Genomic DNA, 25,825 nt, shown 5'->3' with positions numbered 1-25,825 from the left:
CTGGCACGTAAGAGCAGGGATGGGTTAGGGGTTTTTTTTTCGGTCTGTATAAAGGCAATTGGTGAATAAAAAAGTTGACTGGTACAGTAATCTGTCATGTTTTCACTATTGCTCTTTATATGGTGAATTAAAATCCAAACCTTAAAACTTAGTTTCTAAATAGTTGTCAGAGGCATTTCTAAAAGGACAATTTAAGGAAGAGATGCTCTAGCTTTGAAGAGCTCTCCTGTATTTCTACTTGATCAGAATATATAATGGTTTTAATTCAGTCAGCTATCTCTGTATTACCTTAAGTTACTGTTGAACTCTAGAGCTTCTCGAAGAGGGTCATATATGTGTGTGGCTTGTGTGGGTGTATAGAGTAGGGCTGTGTGTATGTTGAACTTCTTTAATTTTTGTCGGATTTTGTACTTGCTGCATTACATAATAGGATCTTCATGTGTTCTCTAAATCCCTTGATGCAAGGGGAAATACGGAAACTTTGTGCAACTACAAGCTCCCAAAACAAAGTATGCAAGTAATCTTGTGATAACTTCCATAGTGAGAAGCAAGTAGCATGGTCCTGCCCCAGAAGTCTTAAAATGTTTTCTTTTTGTGGCCTGTAGCTTATGAATACTTAGACAATGATAGTGAGCTGCCTGATATCTGTATTAAAGAGGAGAGAAATTTCCAGGTCCATGAAGCAGTGAAAATAATACAGTGGTGAATTGCATGTATTTGAGTTGGTTTATGTCCAGACAGAGAAGGTTGATGTGCCAATAACTTATAAATGGCTTCAGCCACACTGGAGACCTAGAAATGCTTCCTACCTAAGTGCTAGCTGCTGTCAGAGCTTCAGAATGAAATGCTCCTCCCCATCTTGAACACATGAAGGCAGATGTTATTTCAATAGATAAACATGATTTCTTATCTATTGGCATACAAGATAAAAGGGTGGGTGGGTGTAGTTGTTCTAGAAGCAACATGGTTTGAGTAGAACTCGAAAACTAATTTTCTTTCCATAAATCTAAATAGGGCTTAATAGGTTAAAAGGAAAATGACTTAATGACTTCAGGCTTTATTCTAGACCAAGCTTGGACAAAACTCAGCTCAAGTGGACTTGCAGCAGTAACAGCAACTTTTGGAGGTGCTGGAGAAGCAGTTGTCTCCTCTGGTTTCAACAGGGTGTGTGGGTGGTCATTTTGGGGTTTATTTTATTTTTTTTTTTAATCCGACATGAAAGTTTCCTTTCTTGAAGGAGTGGAAAAAATTTCCACGTGCTATTTGTAATGCAAATATTTTTTTGCTATTCCAGTACTCTAAGGGTACATAAATGGCACTGCTGGAATTGCCATCTTCACTTATTTATTTTCATATTATAAACTTCTGCTGTAACTACTTTGGGCTAACACAAATGTGGTGATAAAATTAAAACATACTAATGACAGGATATTTGGACACAAATTTGTCTTTTGGTAATCTGTGCATATGAACATATGTTTCTCTTACAAACAAGAAATGTTGGACATGAATTTGGAAGGGGATAGTGAGAGACCTAGAAAGCATCAACTCTGAAGAGCAATACAGGTGTGTGGGGGTGCCCAGGCCGGGCTGTCAGGGGGTGCTGCCGGGTGGCTTCTGTGTGGAGCGGCCGGGGCTGTCCCGAGCTGGACACAGCTGGTTCCAGCCGGCTCCAACCCACCCACTGCTGGGCACGGCTGGGCCCTCCAGCCACGATGGAGGCATGTGCTGCCGGGTGGCTTCTGTGTGGAGCGGCCGGGGCTGTCCCGAGCTGGACACAGCTGGTTCCAGCCGGCTCCAACCCACCCACTGCTGGGCACGGCTGGGCCCTCCAGCCACGATGGAGGCATCTCGGGGAAAGCCCATGTCAGAAAGGGCAAAACGCTGCCTGGCATCCAGGGTTGAGGGGAAAAGTGTGAGAAACAGCCCTGGGACCCCTGAGGGGAGAGGGAGAAGGTGCTCCAGATGTCCCAGCAGGGATCCCCTTGCAGCCCATGGAGAGACCATGGTGGAGCAGCGTATTGCCCTGCAGCCTGTGGAGGACCACAGTGGAGCAGACATCCACACTGCAGCCTGTGGAGGATTTCACACTGCAGCAAGTGGGATATGCCTTGAAGGAAGCTGAAGTGCATGGAGGATTCACATTAGAACAGGCTCCTGATGGTAACTGCGGCCCATGGAGAGGATCCCATGCTGGAGCAGAAGACAAGTGTGTGGAAGAAGGAGGGACAGAGAGGAGCTGTCATGGACTGACTGCAACCCTTGCTCCCTAGAACCCCAGTGCTTACTCTATTTTTGGTTGGCAATAAATTTAATAAATTTTCCCTAAGTTGAATCTGTTTCCCCTGTGGTGGTAATTGCCAAGTGATCTGCCTGTCTTTCTCTAGACACATAAGCTTTTTACTTTTATTTTCTCCCCACTGTGTTGAGGAGAGGAAGTGAGAGAGCGGCTGGGTGGGCAGGTGGCCGAGGTCAACCCACTACAACAGAATACAATGAATGAGTAATTGAACTTTTGCTACAGTGCTGGGGACTTAAATACCCATTCTGACTGTTACTTCATGACTCAGAGGCAGTGGTTATAGATACCAATCGAACCACAGTCTGTATCTTTAAAGGATGCTGAATAAAAATCCTAGAAAACTATAGAGGGAAGGGGCCACAGGAACAGTTTGGGTGGAGAATGCAACACAGACTTTGGGATCAAGTGCACCCTCAGCAAGTTTGCAGATGGCCCAGTGGTGCATGCCTGAGGGAAGGGATGCCATTCAGAGTGACCTGGACAAGCTTGAAGAGTGAGCACATGTGAACCCTAGGAAATTTAACAAGGCCAAGTCTTGCACCTAGGTTGGGGCAACCTCTGGTATCAATATAGGCTGGGCGATGAAGGGATTGAGAGCACCCCTGCCAAGAAGGACTTGGGGGATACTATTGGATGAAAAGCTGAACATGAGCTGGAAATCTGTGCTCACAGCCCAGAAACCCAACTGTATATTGAGCTACATCAAAAGGAGCATGGCCAGCAGACCAGAGGAGGTGATTCTGCCCCTCTGCTCTGGCAAGACCCCACCTCGAGTACTGCATCCAGCTCTGAAGCCTTCAGCACAGGCAAGACATGGATCTGTTGGAGCACATTCTGTGCTCACAGCCCAGAAACCCAACTGTATATTGAGCTACATCAAAAGGAGCATGGCCAGCAGACCAGAGGAGGTGATTCTGCCCCTCTGCTCTGGCAAGACCCCACCTCGAGTACTGCATCCAGCTCTGAAGCCTTCAGCACAGGCAAGACATGGATCTGTTGGAGCACATTCAGAGGAGGGCCACAAAAAAGATCAGAGGGGTAGAACACTTCTATGAGGACAGGTGGAGACAGTTGGGGTTCTTCAGCCTGGAGAAGAGAAGACTCCAGGGAGGCTTTATTGCAGTCTTTCAGTACTTACAGGGGGCTTACAAGAAAGATGGGGGCAGACTTTAACAGGGCCAGTTGCAATAGGACAAGAAGTAATGGTTTTAAACTAAAGGGGGGAAGATTTAGACTAGATTGAAAGAAATTTTTTGCTGGGAGGATGGTGAAACACTGGAACAGGCTGCCCAGAGAGGTGGTAGATACCCTGTCCCTTGAAACATTCGAGGACAGTTTGGAAGAGGCTCTGAGCAACATGATCTAGTTGAAGATGTCCCTGCTCATTGCAGGGGGGTTGGATAGTTGGCCTAGGTGACCTTTAAAAGTCCCTTCCAGCTCAAATCATTCTTCATATAAAGAGAACAGCACACTAACACAGAGCTGTGAGAACTGTTGTGGATTAGCCCTAGCCAGAAACGAAGAATCATTTGGTCTTTCTCTCACTCCCCCTGCCCCCCACCCAGTGGTGTTACGGAGGGAGAATCAGAAGAAAAAGGCAAAACTCATGGGTTGAGATAAAGGCAGTTTAACAGAACAGCAAAGGAAAGAAACAACAATAATACCGATAGAGGAATATAGAAAATATGATTAGTGTAGAGCAAATGCCCATTTGGCTAGTTTGGGTCAGCTGACCTAGCTGTGTCCCATCCCAGCTCCTTGTGAAAACTGACCCTATCCCCACTGGAACCAGGATAAGAACCCACCACTGAAAGCCCAAATGGACTCTTTCCAGTGAGAAATGAAGCACAGGCTTCAACAGAAGTAATCAATTGTCAAAAGAAAACAGTAAGAAGCGAAAGATTCGTGATCTGTTTGTGTCTTCAGATCAAGACTGGATATCCATCTTCTAGGTTGTGTGCAACTCTTTCCCCGTTAGGCAGGGGAAAGGGAAATTAATTATTTGGGAATAAATTGAAGGAGGTCTGTGTGCATGAGAGATAAATAGGAAGATTAGACTGAAAGAAGTAAAGCGAGACTGGTTTCTATCAGTCAGAACATTATGCTCTTAAACAAGCCATGTTTCTACATGTTATTGATGGGTGGAAGGTCCAGGTTCTTGTTCATACCTTCTGTAGCAATTGCTGAGTTGGCTGATGTGGATGGAGGAAATGGACTGCCTTAGGAGTGTCCATGCTGTCTTCAAAACTGGTCCTAAACACAAGGAAACTTGAGATGTGTTTTGGGGAAAAAGAGTGAGTTACCGTAAACCTGTTTAAAAAAACTATATTTAGCTGTTCTTAAGCACTTGGTACACTTGTAGCCTGCCGTGGTGTAATCAGAATAACAGTGACTGACTCTTGGGTCTTGTGCAAACACTTCTGATTCATGAGGGGACATGGTGGAGTCCTTTCCTGGAGAGCAGCTATTAAGAGAGACTGTATAATCATGTGCGGTGCGGGAAGAGGTAGCTGGGTGGGGGTTGATGGTAGGGCTAGTGGTTATTTCACTTCTTCTCTCTGGAATTCTAGTGTTCCAAATAAAAAAAATATCCAAGAATGTATGGGTTTTTTTCTCTTTGATGTCAAACTATAGAAATGTTGACGTGTTGACTAATGTTTTCCTTCTCATTTTCACAAAAATTTGGGGTAACTGCCAATTACTGCACACATTATTTTACCCCGTAGAAGCTGTACACAGTATTTTTCAGTAAACATGCCTGCCTTGTAGTAGGAATACAATGGAAAATACACTTACGGATTAAAACAAGTCTTCCCAATTAGATAGACTGAGACATTACCCCAGGATAAAACAATGCCTTTTGTTAATATAGAACTTTTCACATGTAAATATTGTCACGCTATTGTAAAAGAGAAATATTACTGTTTCTTACAGGTGCCAGGGCATGAAGAAGAAAAGAGGAATTGTTCAAGGCCACCCACATAGCCAGTCCTGGCCTAACTCTTAGTCCCATGCTCTCTCTAGTAACCAATATCTAATCTGCTCACTGTAAGAAGATCTCAAATATATGGCTTGTAGGTGCTGAAGCATGTATGAAATTTTCAGTGTTTATTGCTGAATTCTCTCTTTTTTTTTTTTTCTGTCCCCTTGCAGATCGTAAAGTGTCTGGAATTTCCATTGAAACGGATAACAAAAATGTTAAAGCAGAGGAGTTTAAGGGTACAGTATGGGCGTTGCTGTAATTATTTTTAATATATACACAATACATGCAAACTATGTATACAGAAGCTGTACAGCTGTTAAGATGGTCTTCCTGTTTCCTGAGGAGTCCTACTCTACTCTGTCCATTGACTGTGTAATCTTGTTCTTGTCCTTATTTTCTCTTACTTGATGTGAGGTTGGACTAGATGCTCCCCAGAGGGACTTTTCAGCCTCACCTATTCTGTGATTCTATGACTTGTTTGTCATTCCTGTTAGCTCACTCTGTAACTTCTGCCTGATTTCCTTCCACCCAGAATGATGGAAACTAATAGAAAGGAGAAGCATTAGTTATCTTACAAGACAGAGAAGTGAGGGACTAGAGAGAGAACAACTGTAAGTCAGCTAATTGTCAGTAACTATAACTTAATGGCTATTTTTAATTGTAATTATAATAGCTATTTGCATATTTATATACGTATATGAAGCATGTAAAATGACAAATTACTTCCAGTAACGTCCTAGACAAGTTAAGGAGGCAGGGAGGAAAACCTGAGTAGATGAGAGGGATACTAGTATGTGTGTGTGAGGTTTGTGATTTATGTGGGGTTTGTTTGCTTGTTTCGGGGGGGAGGGGGTTGCATTTGGTTGAAATGGAGAGAGGTGGGAATTGAAAGAACTGTTTGCTGAGCTTTAGGCTTTATTCACCTATTTGACGTAATAACCAAATATTTTGGAGGTCTCTAAAGCTGTCAGCTGGGCTTCTGTCAAGTATTTTTGTCACTTTTGGGGAAGAAAAACTTAATACATTTAGAGCGCAGGACAGGCAAGAGGAAAGAGAAGCTCTTCAGGTAATATTAAAGCTTGATTAGATTCTGTCATCTTACATGACATAGGACTTGCATTTTGTTCTTTTGTTATTTGGATGATAGAGTGAGATCAGTTTAACATAGCTCAGATGCCACGCCAAGTTCTTTTTACATAGCAGCACTAAGGGAATGGCAGGGGCTGATAGGCAGAGCTATTCAGCTGAATGCAGTTGATCTGAAATGCATTTTTCTTTTATACTCCAAGTCCTGTTACTGTAGAAGAGGGTGTTCAGCCACTGGAACAGGCTCCCTAGGAAAGTGGTCTCGGCACCAAGCTGATCAGAGTTCAAGGAAGGGGTGTCTGGGCAATGCTCCTAACCATATGGTTTAGTTTTAGGTAGTCCTGCAAGGGGCAGGGAGTTGAACTCAATGATTCGTATGGGTCCCTTCCAACTTGAGGTATTCCCTAATTCTATAACTGAATGATAGTCTCCAGAGCAGATGTAAATCCAAGTTAAACATTGTCCAGACCTCTCCAAGATCCCAGAAGTTTCTTCCAGGCCTGGCAGAGCCTGTGCTGATGCGTCCTGTGGGCCTACCTTAATGCAAGTCAAGTAGACCTGTTCTGGAAAGTACCTCTTGCTGACTCTGCTAGTATGGGAAAAAGCAGGAGAGGGGACCTGTAACTAAGGAGGGGTTTATTATGTTGTCTGTTATGTGTGCGCTCCCTTTCTTCCATGTCATTTCCTTCCTCCAACTAATATTAGTGGGAGGGCATCAATGCTAGCTTTTCTGAAACCAAAAAAATGTAGCATGCAAGAAAGGGGCAGCTTATTTAAGACAGAGGTGACTTGTTCAGCTGAGCTGTCTCTATGTCAACTAACATGGACCAGCGCATGAGAGCAGCCAACTGTCACAAGGTCAGTAGCACAAGCAAGCTGAGCTTGAATGATGGTTTTTCTTTGTTAGAAGGATACGAAAACAAAAATGGAAAGGAAACTTTAGCAAATCTTAAGATTCAGGAAGCCTCCACCCATCCACTCAACCTGAAGTCAGGAACCTCAGGCTTCCTGAGTGCACAGCATGTTTTTCGAAGTGGCCAGTGCGTCTGTAACATGTTTCTGGCAAAGAATGCCCTCCTGCCTCAGTTTTTTCTTTCAAGTCTGGACATTTTTTTTCCTCTGTGAGACATCACCAAGGCTACCAGTCCTGGCCCCTTGGAAGCTTTTTGTTTCTCTACAGAACAGACCTGGAAAATCAGACTCTAAAGGGTGAGTGGATAGATCTGTCAGTTAACTGCCCTTCAGCCTTGTTTGCCAAGACTGGAAATGAGGGTGCTGGTTAATGCACAATGACATTTGAGCAGTAGATGTTTGTCTCCTGAAAGCTAGACTGGCATTGTCAAAACTGTAAAAGCTTGATAGTCTGGCCTATATTGGAAGGTGAGCAGCCTAAGGGTGGCAAGATCAATATTGTATTTGTTTCTCTTACAAAAGTTTCTGGGAGATACTAAACTTTATTAATAAATTTTGAGGTAGTCAGGTGTGTGGCTGTATTTTCTTCTGATGTTATCTCCCAACAATTCCTATTAATACCTTGACTTAAGAGTTATTTACTAGAAAAAAAAAGAGATATTTCAGCATGCTCTTCCACCATAGACTGCAATTACTATGATGCAAGCTACATATTAGAGATGGCATGTGCTGATGCCCTGATGCAAGGGAAGGAAAAAGAACAGTTGAGCTCCCAGTATGACCTATTCCTCATTAGAAGCACTAGTTTTGGTTTGTTTCCTACCCAGTTTATGGCAACTTTAGCAATAAACAGTAACTCTTGAAATCTCAGCCTCTCTGTGACATTTGGTTGGTGATGCCCACTATATGTAAGTCAGGGAAACTGGAGTGGACAGGCAGAAAGGTGAATGATTGTATGAACCTTCTTTTCTCAAGAACTCAAGAAAAATAAGAGGCAACTGCCAAGGGGTGTTATGAGCAGCCTCTGCCACAAGAAAATCTGGGGGTCTGGGGATTTCTCCTGCCTGGCCACTTGAGCCCAGCCCAATGTGCCTGGAGACCTGGGGGTCTTTATTGCAGGCAGATGGACACAGCTGCTGCTTTCCCATTTGCAGTTTCAACCAGTAGCAAGGTTGTGCTTGTCTGTGTGGGGACACATGTCTGTGTGTACACATCCACACACTCGCAATACTGGCACTGCCAGCCACACAGCCAGCCACAGCCTTCAACAGCACCCACGTATATATTGGCATGGCAATTAAGAAATGAAATGTTTCCTGTTCTTGGAGAAGCAAGGAGGGAGGTCAGCAGAACTGCCACCTTGGACTTCCGGAGGGGGGACTTCGATCTTTTCAAGAGCCTGGTTGACAGAGTCCCTTGGGAGGCAGTCCTGAAGGTCAGAGGAGTCCAGAAAGGCTGGATATTTTTCAAGAAGGAAGTCTTAAGGGCATAGGACACATCCTCACATTTTCGACACATCCTCATGTGTCAAAAATGAACCATTGGGGAAAAAAGACTGGCCTGGCTGAACAGAGAGATGTGGTTGCAACTCGGGGGGCAGGAGGGAAAGGTAGAGTTTATGGCCTTTGGAAGAAAGGGCAGGCCATTCATGAGGACTACGAAGATGTTGTGAGGCTATGTGGGGAGAATTTTTTTTCACTGAAAGGGTTATCAAATATTGGGACAGGTTGCCTAGGGAAATGGTTGAATCTCCATTTCTGGAGGTAGAATGACACTTAGGTGCATGGTTTAGTGGTGGTTTTTACAGTGTTAGGTTGATGGTTGGACTTGATCTTAACAGTCTCTTCCAACCTAGACGATTCTATGATTCTATAATACTGTCTGGGCTCACATAAAGCATAGACATCTGAGCCTCCTTCCTCCTCTCTGGCTGGTGGAGATTGAAGTTCAGTGGTAAAAGCCTTCCCACAACACCCTCTAGGTTCACAAGCATGTACATATTCTTGGATCCCCCGAGTACCAGCAAAGCCACTCTGCCCATCTGCCAGGCTTGTTCTACTCGCTAGCTTGGCCAGCTTGAGGTTTGCTAGTGAATTACACACACATCTCCAGGCACACCAGGTTTAGAGAAGATACAAACACTGCACATGCACCACACACCCCCACTTCCAGAAGCCAGCACCACAAGACCAGGGGTGTCTTCACCTCCAATGTGACCCCAGTTGCTGGCCCTAGGCTTACTAAAGCCACCCCTCTATGCTCCAACAGCTCACACTCCAGGCACATGTGCACTCCCAACATCTGTTGCCCCCCTAACTACTGATCCAGAGATCTTCACTTGCTCCAGTTGCCCACACCACAGCCCCGTTAGTTTGTTTGGAGACTGATGGTAGTTGTCATCATCTCTGTTGGTCCCTGTTTGTTACGTTTGTGTATCTCTGTTTTGGTTTGTTGTTGCCCCCTTTACTTATTATCACATTTGCATTGAAAAAGTCCTTGATGAGGAAACCTTAATGAAGCAGACACCCTTACAATAGCCAATGTGAAACTGTAACTAAATACATAAGTTATTTAGGAGAATATTTAACCATCTTACTGGTACGTTTTGTATCTCTGTTAAGCTATACATTTGAACAGCTAAAACTACTGATACTGAATTCATAATGGTAATTCAAGAAATACTGTTGATAACAGGGTCAGAGTCCTTTTTTAATGGTGGTCTGCTCACTGATAAAAATATTATACCTAAAATGAGGGTAGTAATACAGAATCTGTGCCTATCCAACATGGGAATATCTAGTCCTCAACATATGGTGTCTAATCCAAAGGCCACTGAAGTATGGGAAAATTACTAGTTTCTGTTTTCCCATTGTGTTTGTGTAAGTCTGGAGAAGGCCTGATGGCATCTGGCCCTTGCTGACTGCTCAAGTTGACTGCTTTTGAAGGGGGACTATTAATTTCATGGAGCCTGAATGTGTACCAAACACAATACTAAAGTCTTTAATTTTCCCTTTTTGTGGTTTTTTTTTTTTTTTCCTAGAGGCTATTCTTAGTTGCAAACACAAATTTTCAAAAGGGATGAGCTTAAGAATAGAATGGAAGAAAATCCAGTCTCAAGAAGTCTCATTTGTCTACTACAATGGTGAATTTACAGGTACAGTACTTGGTTTAACAAGTCATTCTCTAGCATAGATATTGACTCTTTCTTGGGGAATAACATTAGGAAAACGACTGAAAGAGATTGCTCTTCAGTCTCCATAATGAACAGCTGTCCTTTTGAGGAAAAGAATTCTTCCCTGGGGGGGAGAAAAACATTTCTTAATAAAAATGTCAATGTTTAGTTATCTTTTTAATGAAGTTAAATATAATAAAACTTAAGATTAAGAAAAATGTCACTGCATACTCCTTGACATTTTTCAAAAATGAAATTACATTCAAATATGAACTCCCCAGAACAATTGCAGGCTCTGTACTCCTATCTTACAAAGAGGTTTCTGAAGCTTTCTGTAGAGCTGGAGTCTTAGATGTGAATAATGCAGCAATTTTATATACATAAAATATAAAGTCAGCTGTATATTTTAAATTATTCGTGTTCTTTTCAGAAGTGGAATTTCTGTTTGTATGTTCTGAAAAGGACTTACCTCAGCTTTGTGTGTTGAAGAAAATATGGGTCTCTGGTACCTTGTACACCATAAACAAAGGCTGAGAAGAAAAGCACGGCGATTTTGTTTGTAGATCTTGCAAGATGTGCTGGAAGTGGAATTTCTGTTTGTATGTTCTGAAAAGGACTTACCTCAGCTTTGTGTGTTGAAGAAAATATGGGTCTCTGGTACCTTGTACACCATAAACAAAGGCTGAGAAGAAAAGCGCAGTGATTTTGTTTGTAGATCTTGGGTTTTTGTCTGCATATATTTAATTTAGAGAAACACTGGAACTCACAGTTCTGTGTGCTTGTAACTTTAATTTCAAGTTTAATTTAATAAGCTGTAGAATGAAAAAAAAAAAAACCCTACCTAATTGTAAGAAGTCTGATGGCAATATCTTTACTGAACCCACCAAGTTTTTCTTGCTAAGTTAAAATGTCAAATACTTTGCTGTGGTTTTTTTTGAACTGAGAGGTTTTTTGGACAAGTTGTGGAAGGTTCTTGCTCTTTTGGGAGGGGGATTACCTATTGCTCCTTGGTGATAGATAACTAACTCTGAAGAAAAGAGCAGGAGTTCATAAATTGTACATGATTTCAGAACAAGCCAATGAGATGTAGACATTTGCTATAAGCAAAGAGCAGAAACTTCTCTTGTCTGTTCTCCCTTAAAGGTGATCTTCGAGGCCGAGCAGAGATGCTGAATACAGGAATTCGTATTAGAAACGTGACCAGAAGGGACTCTGCGACCTACCGCTGTGAGATCAGTGTAAAGAGTGAAGAGGGGCAGCGCCTGGGAGAAGCTACTATTACTCTCACAGTATTGGGTACACACTTTGTTACTCGGGCTTCTGTAAAGACATTGAATGATGGCAAGGGGTGTTGAAGGTAGGGTTGTCCATATGGTATGTAGCTGCTGGGTTTTTGGGTCTTCTTTGGGCTGGGTTTATAAGCACAGGTGCACATGCACGTTCTACAGCATACTCCACAGAAGAGCTTTGCAAAACTCACACGTGCGTTAGAAAGGAACAGAACTAGGGTTTTGATAATATAAATGTGGGTTTCAGTTCTCAAAACTTAGCAAGTATGCTGATGTATGTGATGGTGAAACACCCATTTCTACTAAAACTGAAGTCACTCAGTGGCTGATAAGATGATCATGGTGTTTGGTACTGGAAAGTCAGCATCTGTCAGCACTTATCAAATATTTCTAAGCAGCAGTTCATTCCAATATGCTACAGTCTCCTCCTGTTTTTGGAAGGAGAAACTGCTGCAGTGCTTGTGCAATGCCAGCCAGCGAGCTAGCAATCTGTGCATTTTATTTACAGGAGAGATGGTGTTGACTTGAGGGGGTGGTTGTTCTTTGTGGCTTTTTGTTTGTTTTCTTTCCCAGTCGGGGAAAGGAGGTAAAGGTGAATATAAGCACATCCTTCTTACGTTGTTCCTGGTGTTCTTCCCAGTGGATGAGTGGTAGAGGCTGGTAGTTTTCTTCTTTTCTCCATCTGGAGGAAAAGAAAATATTTGCTTTTGTAGTTTCTGTATTGGTTTTTTTGATACAGAATTAGTTGATCTTTTAAAATTATATATAAAGTCTCAAAGTTCTTCATAAAGGATTATAAATTCATGAACTTCTTATTAGCTCAAAAATGAGGTAACCCCACTTATTCCTCCTTTTGTCCACTTTCTCAAGTGGCTTTCCTCTTTTAAATGTACCTTCTTAATTTGAAGTCTTAGAGCCCAAAGCAGAGTGTGTGTGTGTTGCTCACAAACCCTTTATGAATACTTGTTAAGGTGTCACTTGTGCTTTTGGTGTTCCATGTGTACTTCCTCACCCTTAGTTTTCTTCTGCATAGCATTAAGTTATTAAAAAAATTAATTTCTGATCACATAATAAAAATCAAAAAGAGACATTCATCTTCATGGCAGAAGGAATGATCAGTTCTCCTGCATCTGTGCGTGGGAATGTTTGTTTTTAATTTAAACTAAAAATTAGTAGCCAATTGGTTTTGGCCCTCAACCTGAGATTTACATGATGACTGTGATAATAGCCAGTCTTGGTAATTCTTTGACAATCAAATTTCAAAAATCATTTGACTTTTAATTAAAAAAAAAAGTATTTTTACTCTTTCTCACTTCTCTTTTTAAATACTGGGGCAGGGAAAGGGGGAATTGCAGAACTACAGCTTCCCTTACCCCTCCTCTGTCTGTGAGCAAGAGGCCTCATACAAGAAACAAGGTGAAAAAAACCTCTGGGGTGGGATGAGAGTGTATAAATTGGAGACAGGATGACACAGCATGTGGTGGGCGAGGCTGGAAGCAAGCCTCTTTCTTCCATTTTTAGCAACTCACAAATTTTACTGCACTCTCTGGTAGCAGTACTCTGTCTCCAGCACCTCACATCATTAACGTGGTAGTTTCTAAGCATGTACACGAGTGCTCACCCCCTCACCAGTGTCTGTCAAACTGGTGTCATTTAGACAATACTGCTAAGACTGCATAACAAGTGTGATTTGATTTTCCAGTTGCTCCAACTACTCCGGTGTGTGAGGTACCCAGCTCTGCGATGACGGGAACAGTAGTGGAACTGAGCTGTAAGGAGACGGAGGGGTCTCCTCCATCAGAGTACCAGTGGTACAAGAATGGTGTTCCCTTACTGGAAAAGACAGGAGCAGGCAGTGCTAGAGCAGCAAACATAACTTACACCATGAATAGAAAGTCTGGCACTCTGGTAAGTGTAATAACCAACTCTGTCATAACCGACTACCAAGAAAACCAAATTTACTCTTTAGGACAATGATGCACAGAGGTCTTAATCCAAAAATGCACAAGGTCTTTGTCAGAGATCAATGTCATGCTGAAATACGTACTAACAAACATAGAAGATGGCTGTTGCTTCAGACCAATGACAAGCCATAGACATTGAGTGATACAGATGAATTGGGTGAGTTGCAAGGCTGCAGTAATGAGAAATGAGCAGAATCTAGAGAAGACATGACAAATTTCACCTTGTCATTTAACTAACCAGCGCCAGGTGAGAACGATCTCTCAGTATGTCAATGGAGTTATATTTGAGAGCACCTTAAAATCTGAAATAGCAAATTTGCACACTTCTGTGGGAGTGCAGTGCTAAGAGCAGTACAAAATCCGTGCAACCTGGTGGCATTTACAGGTTCCAGCCTGGTGTTTGTGAATTCAATGGGAATGAGTGGGAGCTGTAAGTAACCTTAGTGTGTTTTTTGGTTTAGGTGTTTGTTCGTTTGGGGGGGTGGTGTTCCCTCAGAACTGGCCATCTCTTTCTCACCCCTCCATCATTAGCTGAACCCTCTAAAAAAAAAAACAAAACAAAAAACAACAACAACAACAACAAAAAAAACATTTATGATGCATTGTCAGCTGAGATTTTTCAGAAGTAAAGAGCTGTTCCAGGGACACTCTACTCTTGTGTATGATCAAACCTGGAAACTGAAATGTGACTAAGCATTCTGAGGTGCTGTGGATCTCTCAGCACACTGTGGAAATTGGGTGGGCTAAAAAAAAATTACCAATCACTTCTGAAAAATCTTAAAGTATGGGATATATTAAAGTGAAAAACACTAATGGGTCTAATGATTAAAAAATAATAAATATAGAGGAACACTTGAATGAATATGAGGTCAGTCTGTCCATCTCTTGCTTCCTTTTTTTTTTATTTTTACAGCAGTAGTATTTGATAAATAATGCAGTTTAGCATTACAAAGTGACATTTTTTGGGGGGTGAGCCCACAAACTTTCCTTGGGAAATATTTTTGTACTACAGGAATTATTTTTGGGGTTTTTTTTTTGTGAAATGAGCAAAATGTTCTGGTATTGGGGATTCTGAAACTAGAGCATGTCTAAAAAAAATGCCTTTTGTTGGAAAGTACTGATTCACTGAAACAGAATTTCCTTGTAGATACACACCATCTGGTTAAAATGTCCATCTAAAAGACCCTTTTAGACCAGAAGCTGAATTTAAGGGCCAGGGGATGTGACTAGGGAGTTGACTTATGAAGTCAATTACGCGCTTTCAGGTTTTTTGTTTAAAAAACCAACTAACCAAACTCTATTGACATGTCAAACTTTCTATCCCACAGGAAATTCTGAATTTTTTTCCATTCTGATAATGGTTTTGGACTCTGTCTTAACAGCTATTTAACACAGTTACAAAGAATGACACTGGAGAGTATTACTGTGAAGCCTCCAATGGGATCGGATTATCTCAGAGATGCTCAGTGAAGCGAATGCAAGTTGGTATGTGTCAAAGCAAGTAGGGGTGGAAAACAGTCTTGCAATAGGAGTGGTTTTATTGCATGATGCAACTGAGAAGCTAAGACCAGATTGAATTCTACCTTTTTACTTTACTATGGCATTTTGGGGGAGGAATAATAATAATAGTTCCTTATATGTAGTCTGTGGTTACTCAAAGCATTTCTTTCTTACAGCATTTCACAGAAAAGCAGCCAGTGTAGTACTCTAAAATTATGGCAGTAGCCAGCCTTTAGGTTGTTAAACACTGAACTTCAGACAACAGCAGTACCTATATGACATCCTTAATATTTCAGAATGCTTTTGCGGAAGCAGTACAGCATAACATGCCAAACCACTGGGTGATTTTCTTTATGAAAAGCCTCCCTTTTGAGATTCATTCATGTGAGATCTTAATGTAACAGATCAGAAATTTAACTGTGACTCATTTATACCTGCTAGGGGAACACTGAAGAAGTCAGTGTATCTAATAAAAAAAAATAAAATAAAATCATGCTACCTTTTTTCTTTTCTACTTGTGTAGCATAGGCGAAGTGTAACAGTGGTTAGCTAATAAAGAATTCAGCAAAGGCTGGAGGGGCAGAGTCCATAATAACCCAAAATGTATGAATGTTTTTGCAGAATATAAAACTAGCTCTTGCAAATGTGATAGGAAAGCAGATGGTACAGAAACAAAGTATATAAAAGCTCCTAACAAATACTGCACGGAAGTTCATGTTCAAGTATTCCATAAAGCAGTTGTCTAGTGCTTTCTTAGAACTTGGCTGAAATCACTGTGTCATGGCTTTTAGTGCATTCCTGGTTGATGATGAGCAAGTGTTAGACAGCTTCCAAGACAGAATCCCTCTGTGGGGGAAATACTCACCAAAGTCCTAAATTGCTGTCAACCAATGCACAAAAATTGATAGATTTGGTGGTAAAATTCCAAACTATATATGTATGTTTACAGTCAGGATCCAATTAAGTAATTGGATATATATATAAAAAAACCTATGAAAATGTTTCTGCTTGTTGATGATTTTGTTTTTCCTAAAATGGATGATTGTCTGAAGATTGTAGTGGTTTTATCGGGAAATGGCCATGGGTCATCACCTTCAAAATAAAAATGGCTAGATGTTTCTGTAGCACAGTGCAGAGTTTAACCTTTGACATCTGGGCTAAAATATTTGTTGGCCTTTATTGTGTTGAATTTTTAAAGCCTTGCTGTTTAAAAATAAAGAAGCATTTAATTTTAAATAGCTTGCCTGAAGAGTTCTTCAGGACTGAGACCTGACATTGTCGTCAGATCTTTTAGTTATTTTAGGCAAAGTAACTGTATGAAAACACTTGTTTTTAGATTTTCAAAGATTTCAAGATATTTTTCCTTAGAGACATGTGACATGAATAAGACTTATTGGGGGGGGATAGACAAAATGAGGAGTACGTACCCCTTGAACCCCTCTTATTCTTTCCTTACTTTTGACCCAAATTAGCAGTTGAAGTGTATCAAGCACTGCTGTTAATGTGGCTGCGATACAATGATTTTGGGCTGCTTCGTCTACATCTATGTGTCACTAATTAATTTATGTAGCTTGGGCAAAAGACAATCTAAGGTACAAAAGGTGCCAGTAGTAATTAGGGGAAAAAAATCCTTCCTATGGAAATTTTTACAATTTATATCATTGGACTTATGTTTTATAATTACAGATGACCTTAATGTAAGTGGTATCATCGCTGCAGTAGTATTTGTGGCTCTGGTAATGGCATTGTGTGGCCTTGGAGTATTTTATGCCCAAAAAAAGGGCTACTTTACAAGTAAGTAAAGTAAAATCACTCCTTCCTTGTGTCAAAAAAAGTCTGTACTTGTGCTGACTGTAACAGTCTTGTCATGAAGGCTCTAACGCCATGGTACTAAAGCTAAAGAGCGTGACAGCAGCAACTTCATTGTGTAGACCTTTTTATTCTACCAAATTCTACTGCAAAAGATACTGTAAGAAGGACATGGAGACGTTCTTGCAGTTGTACAGGGCTACCAAAGGGCAAACGAGCCGAACCCTGGTTCCTGGAGCCTCTCTGCTCTGCCTTTGAGAGGGAATGACAAAGAAAGGCAACCTCAAAACAAGCTGTAGGAGTTTCACTGGCGGTCTGAAAGGCCTGAGCGCTGATGGAGAGGGAAAATAAGTTACTGGCTCCCTCTTCTGGGTCCTGGCGAAAGTGCACGTGGAGGTGGCTGCCAAAAATCGGGGCGCCCTGGAACCCTCTCCCCAGCGTTGGCAGGGCCTGTGCCTGTGGAGCCAAGTGCCGGGGGCCGAGAAGGTCCGCTGCCTAAAAATAAAAGGCTAGCAGAGCTGCTGGTAGAATTCGTGTTCACTTGGGAGGTCATTTACCTTGGAAAGCAACTTTTTCTGTTTGAACTCACTTCACCAAAAAGAGACATGTGGTTCAGAAATTCCTTCTAGAAACTGAAGAGCTGAATAAGCTATGAATAGCTATTTCAAAGAACTACTTCACATCAGCTAAAAAACCTGTTCTTGTGCTAATCTTATACTTTTTTTTTTTCTTTTTCAGAGGGAAGCTCTTCCCAGTAAGTATCTTGATGCAAGTAGTTCACAAACCCCTGTGAACTTCTTATATGTTTCTGATGAGTTACTAATTATTTAAGGCCTTTCTCACATGACTCTTGTACAGTGGCTATTTTGACCTAAACCTGATCCTACACACCAGCTGGTTCCCTTATTAGAACCAGTGTGATGCTCAGAAAATGAATTAAGGAATATTACTGTGATAAATGTCTAGAGATATGTCTTTTTGCATAGCTATGGTTTACAGCCCTAACGCAGCTATAGACATGCATTTGTCTTCTCTTCAAACTGGACAAAAGGTGCCCAGAACCAAACTAAACTGTTCTCATATCCATGCCTACGGATTATTTCAGGAAATATTTGAAATAATGACAGGTGAAGACTTCCTGAGGGTTTCTGGTCTGCTCCTCTAATATGGATTTATTTCATGCACTTATATTTCTTAGTAGCAAGTTAGAGTTCCTCAAGCTATTTTAGTGTTCCCACACAAGGCTAAAATTGTGTGGTTCATTGGAGGCTGCCCTCAAATAATTTTTTTTATCTTTTAAATGTTTATATTAGCAGTTGTAGGCTATAGCAGGTAAAAAAAAAGTACTAAAGAGAAATACAAATATGACTTTTAAATATTGTGCTTTTTATACTGGCTATGAACTAGAAAAAGCGTAACTGAAAGCATTGAAAAGACAGGCTAGGGAAGGGAATTTGACAGTGGTTAAGGAGATAATGACAGCTGTCTAAAAGCAGTCAATAGGTTTGTTATTGTAACTTTTTTCTAAGGGGAAAATACTCTAAGGATTGCTGGACATCAGGAAAAATGCATTCATAAATAAGGTTCTCAATAGGTTAAAAGTAATAGCAGAAAAGTATTATTTAACCTGTGTTCCTTTCCTATTAACAGAAAGAAGACCAACTATCAATCTACGAGTGAAAAGGCAAGTATTTGGCATTCAGCAGTGTCAAAGAAGTTCTACGTGTCTTCAAAATTTCTTGTTTCTGTGATGTTTTCGCACCATCCCCACACTCCCCCAAACCTGATATGCCACCAATACCTGGAGATACTTTACCTCTGTTTGCATTTATAGGTCCCTATCAGTCTCAAGTGTCACGCAACTACAGCACCTTGCTTTGTACTTTGCCATCTTTACCGCACTAACCAGTGGTTGTCTCTTACCTGCTTCTTCCTACATCTCCCTGTTCTATTAGCTTCTTTCAGGCTTTTTCTTTTTCCTTTTCACGATTACTTTTGCTCCATCAGATAAACTACAAAGGTAACACCCTTACACTGTTTGGCAACCTGTCTCATCTCTATAATGTCCACTTAATGGTGCCATTTCTTGTTTGTGAAGTCTTGTACTTTGCCTTGCTTGTTCTTATCAGTTGACCAAGGAAACTAACTCAGACACCGTCCAAAGCAGCAGCAAGAGAAAGTCTGGGCCTTAATTCCTCTGAGATTAATGTGGGTCTAAAGCCTGGACTAAGTATGGAAGTTAAACTTACTCCTTTTTTTCCCCCTTCCTCACTGAGAGTTGTCGAGGGCTTTTGTCAGATTGATGCAAAAAGAATGGAGCTCCAACTAAAGGTTCAACTAGCAGCAACTTAGATTCACTATTTATAGTTTAAGTTTTTTTACATATTTATAGTTTAAGGCTACATTAGTAGCCTTAAAAGCTCAGTGACCACCACCCATTTCTTTAATCAAAACAGAGCACACTGATCAGTAGAAGCTCATTTCCTTCAGCATGTGCAGATGTAAGACACTGAGGCCAGCTACCTGGTTGCTCCGAGTGGGAAGGAACACACTTTGAAGTGATGTGGTATCTGTTTATCAACATTAATGCACTTATGAATTGGATGCTCAACAGAGCCGTTGGATACTTGTGGTTTTTTAATAGGTTATTACTTTTATTCTGTGTGGCAGTGCATTCTGTAGACTTACCTTTCCAGAAAAGGGTAAATGTTAACTAACTGTGCTTCAAGCACACGTCTTTTCAATCTCCATGCCTTAGTTTCTTCTGAGAGGTACACTAAATGTTAATCTAGTTAAAGTCTTTGAACTTTGAAATTACTCATGTAACTTTGTTTGCTTCATTTAGGATTTCAAGCATACCAAGTCCTTTGTTATTTAGAAGATTTCAGCCTCTGTGAGGGACATCAAATGACTACTTGTTATACAAAAGTATCAAAGGGATCTGTTGACCTCTACTATGTAAATATTGTTTCCACCCACTACACTCTGAAAATAGAAACTGCCAATGTTTAGATCTAGTCAACCTGTCGGCGATTGCTTTAAAAAAAAATAAAACCCCAAAAAACTTAACTTAAAGACAGAACTAAATTGAATGTACAAGTCACTTCTGTGAAGACTTCTCATTTTGTTCATGTATACATGCAGCAATACAGGATTCACTCCTACAGCTTGGAACAATCTATTCAAATAACTTCAATAGATGACCTTGCTACCACTACTTCTACTGCTTATGTCTCCACCATTGTCAAGGGCTCAATATCTCCTGCAATTCTGACTTGTATTAGATTTGCCAAAGCCACGTGTAAGTCGTTGTGCAGACTTAAACTCACTCTCCTGACAGAATAGAGCTTCCTATAATTGAGGCTCAAGCAGTGTTTTATTGTTGAGTATAAAATGCAAACAGCTTCTCTTCCATAAGGAAGTACATCTCCCTCTCTGTAGACTGCATGTGTAATTTCATTTTGAAGAAATATCATGCCAGTACAACTCAAGCTGTAGTATCTGGACTGTAGCTGCTGAAGTGTCACAAATAAATAGCTCTGTGGAACTTGAAGTGTTTGTGTCAGTAGTTCACTTACTAAAATTTAAATCACACAACCTGAAATGAACAGGTTTTGATTGCTTCCGTAAGAGTTACACTTCATCACTTGTGTGTTCATTGATGCAGTGTAAGATTAGTATACTTGTGACTATGCTTTTGGCTGCTCACTACTGCAGGGCTTTGCTACTCATTTAGATGCATGGGAATTTTTTTATTCAGCTTTTTGAATGCGACAAACTAAGAAAAATAAGTAGTTCCTTCTTGGTGTATTGTTATCAGTGTTACACTTTCTCAGCACTAAAATGTAGCTTGGCAAAGGAGCTTTGCAGTTAAGATGGAGAAACACTACTCAGATGCCTCAGTCACTTAAAGAGGTGACAAGCACAGCTCACTCACACCATACAGTTAAGAACTTATCCACGCTTTTGAAATCGAACTGCAACACTGCATTTATTGATTTACAACTGGTGCCATGTTGAACAGCTCCACTGATGTCCACTGCTGTTTGGTGTACAACCTCCACAGATCACTTTGGCGTCTCCTCAAAGTTGGGCTCTAAAGGACAAAGGCGAGAGAGAGAAAAGTCGTATTAGTCTCTTTTTATTCCAGCCTCGAAAACCACAATTCAAAAACTAAAAGTTGGCAAGCTATAGCAAGCTCTTGTATGCTGCAGCCTACACCACCACTTAGCTTTTTCGGGCTGCCCACATCCAGTCATACCCTGGTGCAAACAGATTAAACTAAGACAGGTTCTTTCCACCTCAGAGGAGTAATGCCTGAGGTTTCAGACAGACACACACCTCAATACCATTCTGCTAAAACAGCTTTTAGCAACACCTGGCGTAGGGAAGGGAGCAGAGAACTAAAGAAGTCAACCAGGATATTACTGGACAGCACGAATAGTATTTCCAAGATAGCTCTGATATACAAACAAGTAACCAAGCTCCTCCATCTTGATTAGCGTCTTATAGCTGATTAACAGAATGGAGCGCACAAGTTTAACTCCACTTAGCAAAAGACATTCTCCACATACAAACACTGAGAAACGAGTTCTTGATGTCAAAGGTACAAACTCAGAAGAATTAAGGCTTTTAACAGGTGGCCTGTTCTTGCTACAAAGTCTGAGGTAAGACTCATCTTCTAGTAATCTTCACCAAAACAGAAAAATCCCAAGTTTCTACCCATTTGAAAAGTTGTTAAAATTAGATTATGGATTGGCAGCAGTGGTAAAAGAACATTGTCTCCCCGCCTTTATTCTGTTCTAATGGTCACGCAAATTTTTGTTTTATTACCAAAAAAAATCCTAAACTTTCATATGTATTGTTTCATATATTACATAGAAATTAAAACTGAATATAAAGAAAGCACATCCCTAAAACTGGGGTGAGGGGAGGAGAAGGGGGAAGAAACACCGTAGATCCTACTTTACAGATGCTCTATTTGCACCAGTAACAATCTGACACTAAATGCCAAATACCACCAAAACCCAAATTGTTTCTAGGTGTGTTCCTAATCTGAATTAGAATTTCCAGAAGATTAATTAATCAGAAGATTACTGCATCTAGACAGTTTACACCTCCAAAATCGGGCTTCAGCTAAAACTGCTTGTAAGCAATGAGGACTTTGAGCTACACTTGTATAAGCAAGCAAAAGAAACAAAACTAAAGAAATGAGCCTGTCTGTTAAAAAATTAAGTTGCCTTTATGTCTTAAAGTAGACAGAGTCTGTGCTGTTTCTTTGAATTCTTGATAAACCATTCCTCACGAACATTCTTTTCCTAATAATCAATCTGGGTAATACGAAACCGTGCTAACACCAACTTAGAGCAGTTAAACAGAAGTCATATCAAAAGATCTGAAGGAAAAAGGTTTAATATAATTTGGTCACAAAGTAATTCTAAGGAACAAAGTTAAGTTCTGTGTTCATTTTCTGAAATCACCTACTTTACAGATGAGCTTAGAAAATCTACAAATTGCAGCTTGGGTGACATAGCAGACTGTCATTTAAAAAACAGTTGTCTGACCTGTGTGGGAGGATGAGTAAAAACACAAAACAATAACCCTGGGCTATTTCTATTATATTTGTGCTATTTCTTTAGGTTCTGTAATTAAGACAGCTGTATCTGACTGCAAGTCTTGTTAAGAATCAGTCTAAGTCAGTCCACATTTCCACTGGAAAAGGCAAATAATCAATAAAAGAAGTCAGACAATCATATATGAACTGTGTGAAAGTAAGGATATCCACTGAGGGCATCTTATGTGAAATTAATGGTCCAAATAAAAACTAAATGGGAATTAAGAAAAACGGTCAGTGAACTTGCAATTAGACATTCAGTAAGATTGTTAACTCACCCTCAAATTTAAATTCTGGAAACTTGGTGAGATCTCCCTCGCCATATGCCCGTTGAAGTCTGGCAAGGGATTCAGTCAATTCTTTCTGAAATTCAGGGCCTGTATCAACAGGCCCTCCAGCTTGCCTAAAAAAACATTAAAATTTCTGATTAATATCTCAGTTCTGAAATTTCCTGTAGAAGTTCTATGTTTTCATGGCCATTTACGAATTAAAAGGCTTTTTGACAACCAAAGCAAACCAATCTAAAATATTTCCAAAAGTCGAGATATGACACACCTTAGGGCCTACTTACCTTACACATAAACAAGGTTCTCAGGATAAACTACAGGCTTTCTACTATCAGTGATGAAAATCCAAGCCACAGAGGTAGCCTTTTGAGACATAAAACTACACTGAGTAGCCAGGCTTTCAAGGCTCTCAGTTTCACTTGTTCCCTGTGTGATTTCCTAACAAAACTGTGATCTGTACCTCTGCTATTTCTGAAATAGTGATCGTGGTCAGTAAAGCTTAACTGTTCTTGCACAGCATGTGTTTCGAATACTAAACAAGCAAAAAAACCACAAACTGAGACAGGGTGCATTCATATAGATTCAAACAGGGATTTCTTGGGATGGAAATATAAAATAATTAGAATAGTAACTCTTTAGATTACCAATGCTCATTTGTACCAACACAGATATCACTTATGATTGGTAAAGCCACCAAAAACATGCCTCCCAACACAGGCTGGTTTGTAGGTATGGAAACACAGATCTTCCTCCAGTAGAACTAAGAATAAATGCCACATAATTACTACAGTTTTAGTTTCCTGCTAAGTAGTTCATTCAAACAGTCCAAGAATCTACAATCCCATTTGAATGAACTGCTTATTAACTTAAGATGTTTAAGGAACCAGCCTAACATTCCATTAACTCTCAATTGCTTTTGGAGGCCGTTTCCATTCAGCTTCTGGCAACAAGACTGAAGAACAGCTATTTTCCCCAGACAAAAAAGGGCCTTTTATTTTTTCCCCTTTTCTTTCTACAGAGCACAAAGATGGGGAAAAATTAACATACCAGTATTTTCACAAAGTTTGCAAAAAAACTTAATTGAGTGCCTTAACTATCCACAAAGAATTATATCAGCATTACTTCTTTTATTTATTTATTTAAGGGGGGAAAATAGACATTTTCTGTCAGGTACGCAAGAATAAGCCTTCTCACTTGTGACACTATCAATAAGAGTTGCAGGAAAGCACACCTTAAGTATTTAAAGGCCAACCTACAAAGCTGGCATATTTTAGCATTTGTCAAAATCAACATTTTTCCTCCTTTTGCTATCAGCCTTAAAATAACTTCCTCTACTTACTTGCTCTTTGTGTTGTATTCTCTGATCTTGTCCACAAAGAGCTTCTGAACTGGATCAAGCTCTTTCGTCTTATTAAAGACAATAGCAGAAAGTCCTATGTTTCTGCGCAAGTGAACAGAAACAGCAGAGCGAAAAAGGGAAGAAAGTCGCAGAATCTGGTGCAGAATCATGATGGCACTGATGCTTTAGCTAAAAAGAAAACAAATAGCAAAACAGAAACACAGAATTACTTAGCTCTTTCTGCAATACACATGCATAAAGACCCAAAAAATTGAATCATAGAATCACCTAGGTCGGAAGGGACCTTCAAGATCATCTAGTCCAACCATCAAGCTAACTCTGACAAAATAAACAAACAAAAAAAAAAGCAAACCCCAAAAACATCACTAAACCATGTCCCCCAGTACCATGTCAATCCGTCTTTTGAACACCTCCAGGGATGGTGGCTCAACCACTTCCCTGGGCAGTCCATTCCAATGCTTGATAACACTTTCAGTGTAAAAATTTTTCCTAATATCCAACCTGAACCTCCCCTGGCGCAACTTAAGGCCATTTTTGTCTTGTCCTATCACCTGTGACTTGGGAGAAAAGACCAACCCCCACCTCTCTACACCCTCCTTTCAGGTAGTTGTAGAGAGCAATAAGGTCTCCCCTCAGCCTCCTCCAGACTGAACAACTCCAGCTTCCTCAGCCTCTCCTCGTAAGACTTGTGCTCCAGACCCCTCAACAGCTTCATTGCCCTTCGCTGGACCCGCTCCAGCACCTCAATGTCTTTTTTGTGATAAGGGGCCCCAAACTGGACACAGCACTCGAGGTGAGGCCTCACCAGTGCCGAGTACAGGGGGATGATCACCTCCTGAGACCTACTCACCACGCTGTTCCTGATACAGGCCAGGGCGTACCTTGAGTGCAGTGATGAGCTTTAAACCCGAAAGAATATGAAACCTGCGGGCAATCTGGGGTGAAACCCCAGCCCCTGAGCCCCGGTACACCTCCCTCCCGTTCGCTCGCACTACCGCCGCCGAGACCCCCCCGCCACTTCAAGTTTTGACTTGTTCGAGGAAAAAGCGACGGTTTTAACCCAGCCAAAGCCAGCCGCAGCAGCACCACTAGCCCCGCCGCCCCCCCATATCTCCCTCTCACCCGCCCGGACACCACCCGCAGGCGGCAAGGCCGGGCAGCGCCGTTGGCCCCGGAGCCCGGGTACCCTAAGCCCAAACCGACGGAGGACGAGCCCACCCTGGGCACCTCAGGAGGCAGGCAAAGGGCAGCCACGGGGCCACCGGGCCCAGCCCCAGTCACCTTGGGAGAGTCACCGCCGCCGCCACGACCCCGCTCCGCCCCGCCTCCCCGCGCGGTGCACGCCGGGAAGCTGCCGGAGCACACACACGAATTCCCCCCCCCCGCACCGCCCGGTGCCGTCGCAGCGCCGTGCCCCGGTGGCGGCTGGGAGCTGTAGTTCCCGCCCCCGCGCGGGGGGTGGCGGTCTGGGCGCGCCCTTCCCGCCCGGGCCCGCGCTGGGCCGCGCTGCCCAATCCCCGGCGCGCGACGGTCTCCTCAGGGCGGCG

At 41.5% G+C, this 25,825-nt stretch overlaps 2 protein-coding genes across 5 annotated transcripts in view; one reads left to right on the top strand and one right to left on the bottom strand.

The window, feature by feature from the left end:
* The window catches only part of JAM2 (junctional adhesion molecule 2), a 39,558-nt gene extending 18,988 nt beyond the window's left edge, over positions 1-20,570 (top strand). Inside the window, exons 2-10 of one of the 2 annotated variants that reach the window (XM_014938283.1) lie at positions 5,456-5,521; positions 10,324-10,437; positions 11,599-11,751; positions 13,447-13,652; positions 15,091-15,193; positions 16,895-17,002; positions 17,756-17,771; positions 18,668-18,701; positions 19,863-20,570. In XM_014938283.1, coding sequence (XP_014793769.1) covers positions 5,456-5,521; positions 10,324-10,437; positions 11,599-11,751; positions 13,447-13,652; positions 15,091-15,193; positions 16,895-17,002; positions 17,756-17,771; positions 18,668-18,701; positions 19,863-19,895 — 833 coding nt within the window. In that variant the 3' untranslated portion in view covers positions 19,896-20,570. Of the gene's footprint in view, positions 1-5,455; positions 5,522-6,689; positions 7,581-10,323; positions 10,438-11,598; positions 11,752-13,446; positions 13,653-15,090; positions 15,194-16,894; positions 17,003-17,755; positions 17,772-18,667; positions 18,702-19,862 lie in introns of those variants that run through there. The other variant, XM_014938284.1, reaches the window with a different exon arrangement.
* Positions 20,571-20,981: 411 nt separating this feature from the next.
* ATP5J (ATP synthase, H+ transporting, mitochondrial Fo complex subunit F6) lies at positions 20,982-25,714 on the bottom strand. Of its 3 annotated transcripts, none has more exons than XM_014938017.1 (4): positions 25,560-25,714; positions 24,258-24,446; positions 22,910-23,034; positions 20,982-21,113 (listed from the first exon to the last, which is right to left on the bottom strand). In XM_014938017.1, exons 2-4 carry the CDS (start codon positions 24,425-24,427, stop codon positions 21,085-21,087), a joined length of 324 nt encoding a protein of 107 aa, XP_014793503.1. In that variant the 5' UTR covers positions 24,428-24,446; positions 25,560-25,714; the 3' UTR covers positions 20,982-21,084. The 3 variants fall into 3 exon arrangements, with proteins under 3 accessions (XP_014793503.1, XP_014793504.1, XP_014793505.1); XM_014938018.1 differs by having other exon boundaries at positions 25,506-25,639; XM_014938019.1 differs by lacking the exon at positions 25,560-25,714 and adding an exon at positions 25,401-25,514.
* Positions 25,715-25,825: the final 111 nt, after the last annotated feature.

The sequence above is a fragment of the Calidris pugnax genome, unplaced genomic scaffold, assembly GCF_001431845.1.
Source record: "Calidris pugnax isolate Ruff unplaced genomic scaffold, ASM143184v1 scaffold25, whole genome shotgun sequence".
Classification (NCBI taxonomy): Eukaryota; Metazoa; Chordata; class Aves; order Charadriiformes; family Scolopacidae; genus Calidris; species Calidris pugnax.
This window is presented reverse-complemented; position numbering and strand designations above follow the sequence as displayed.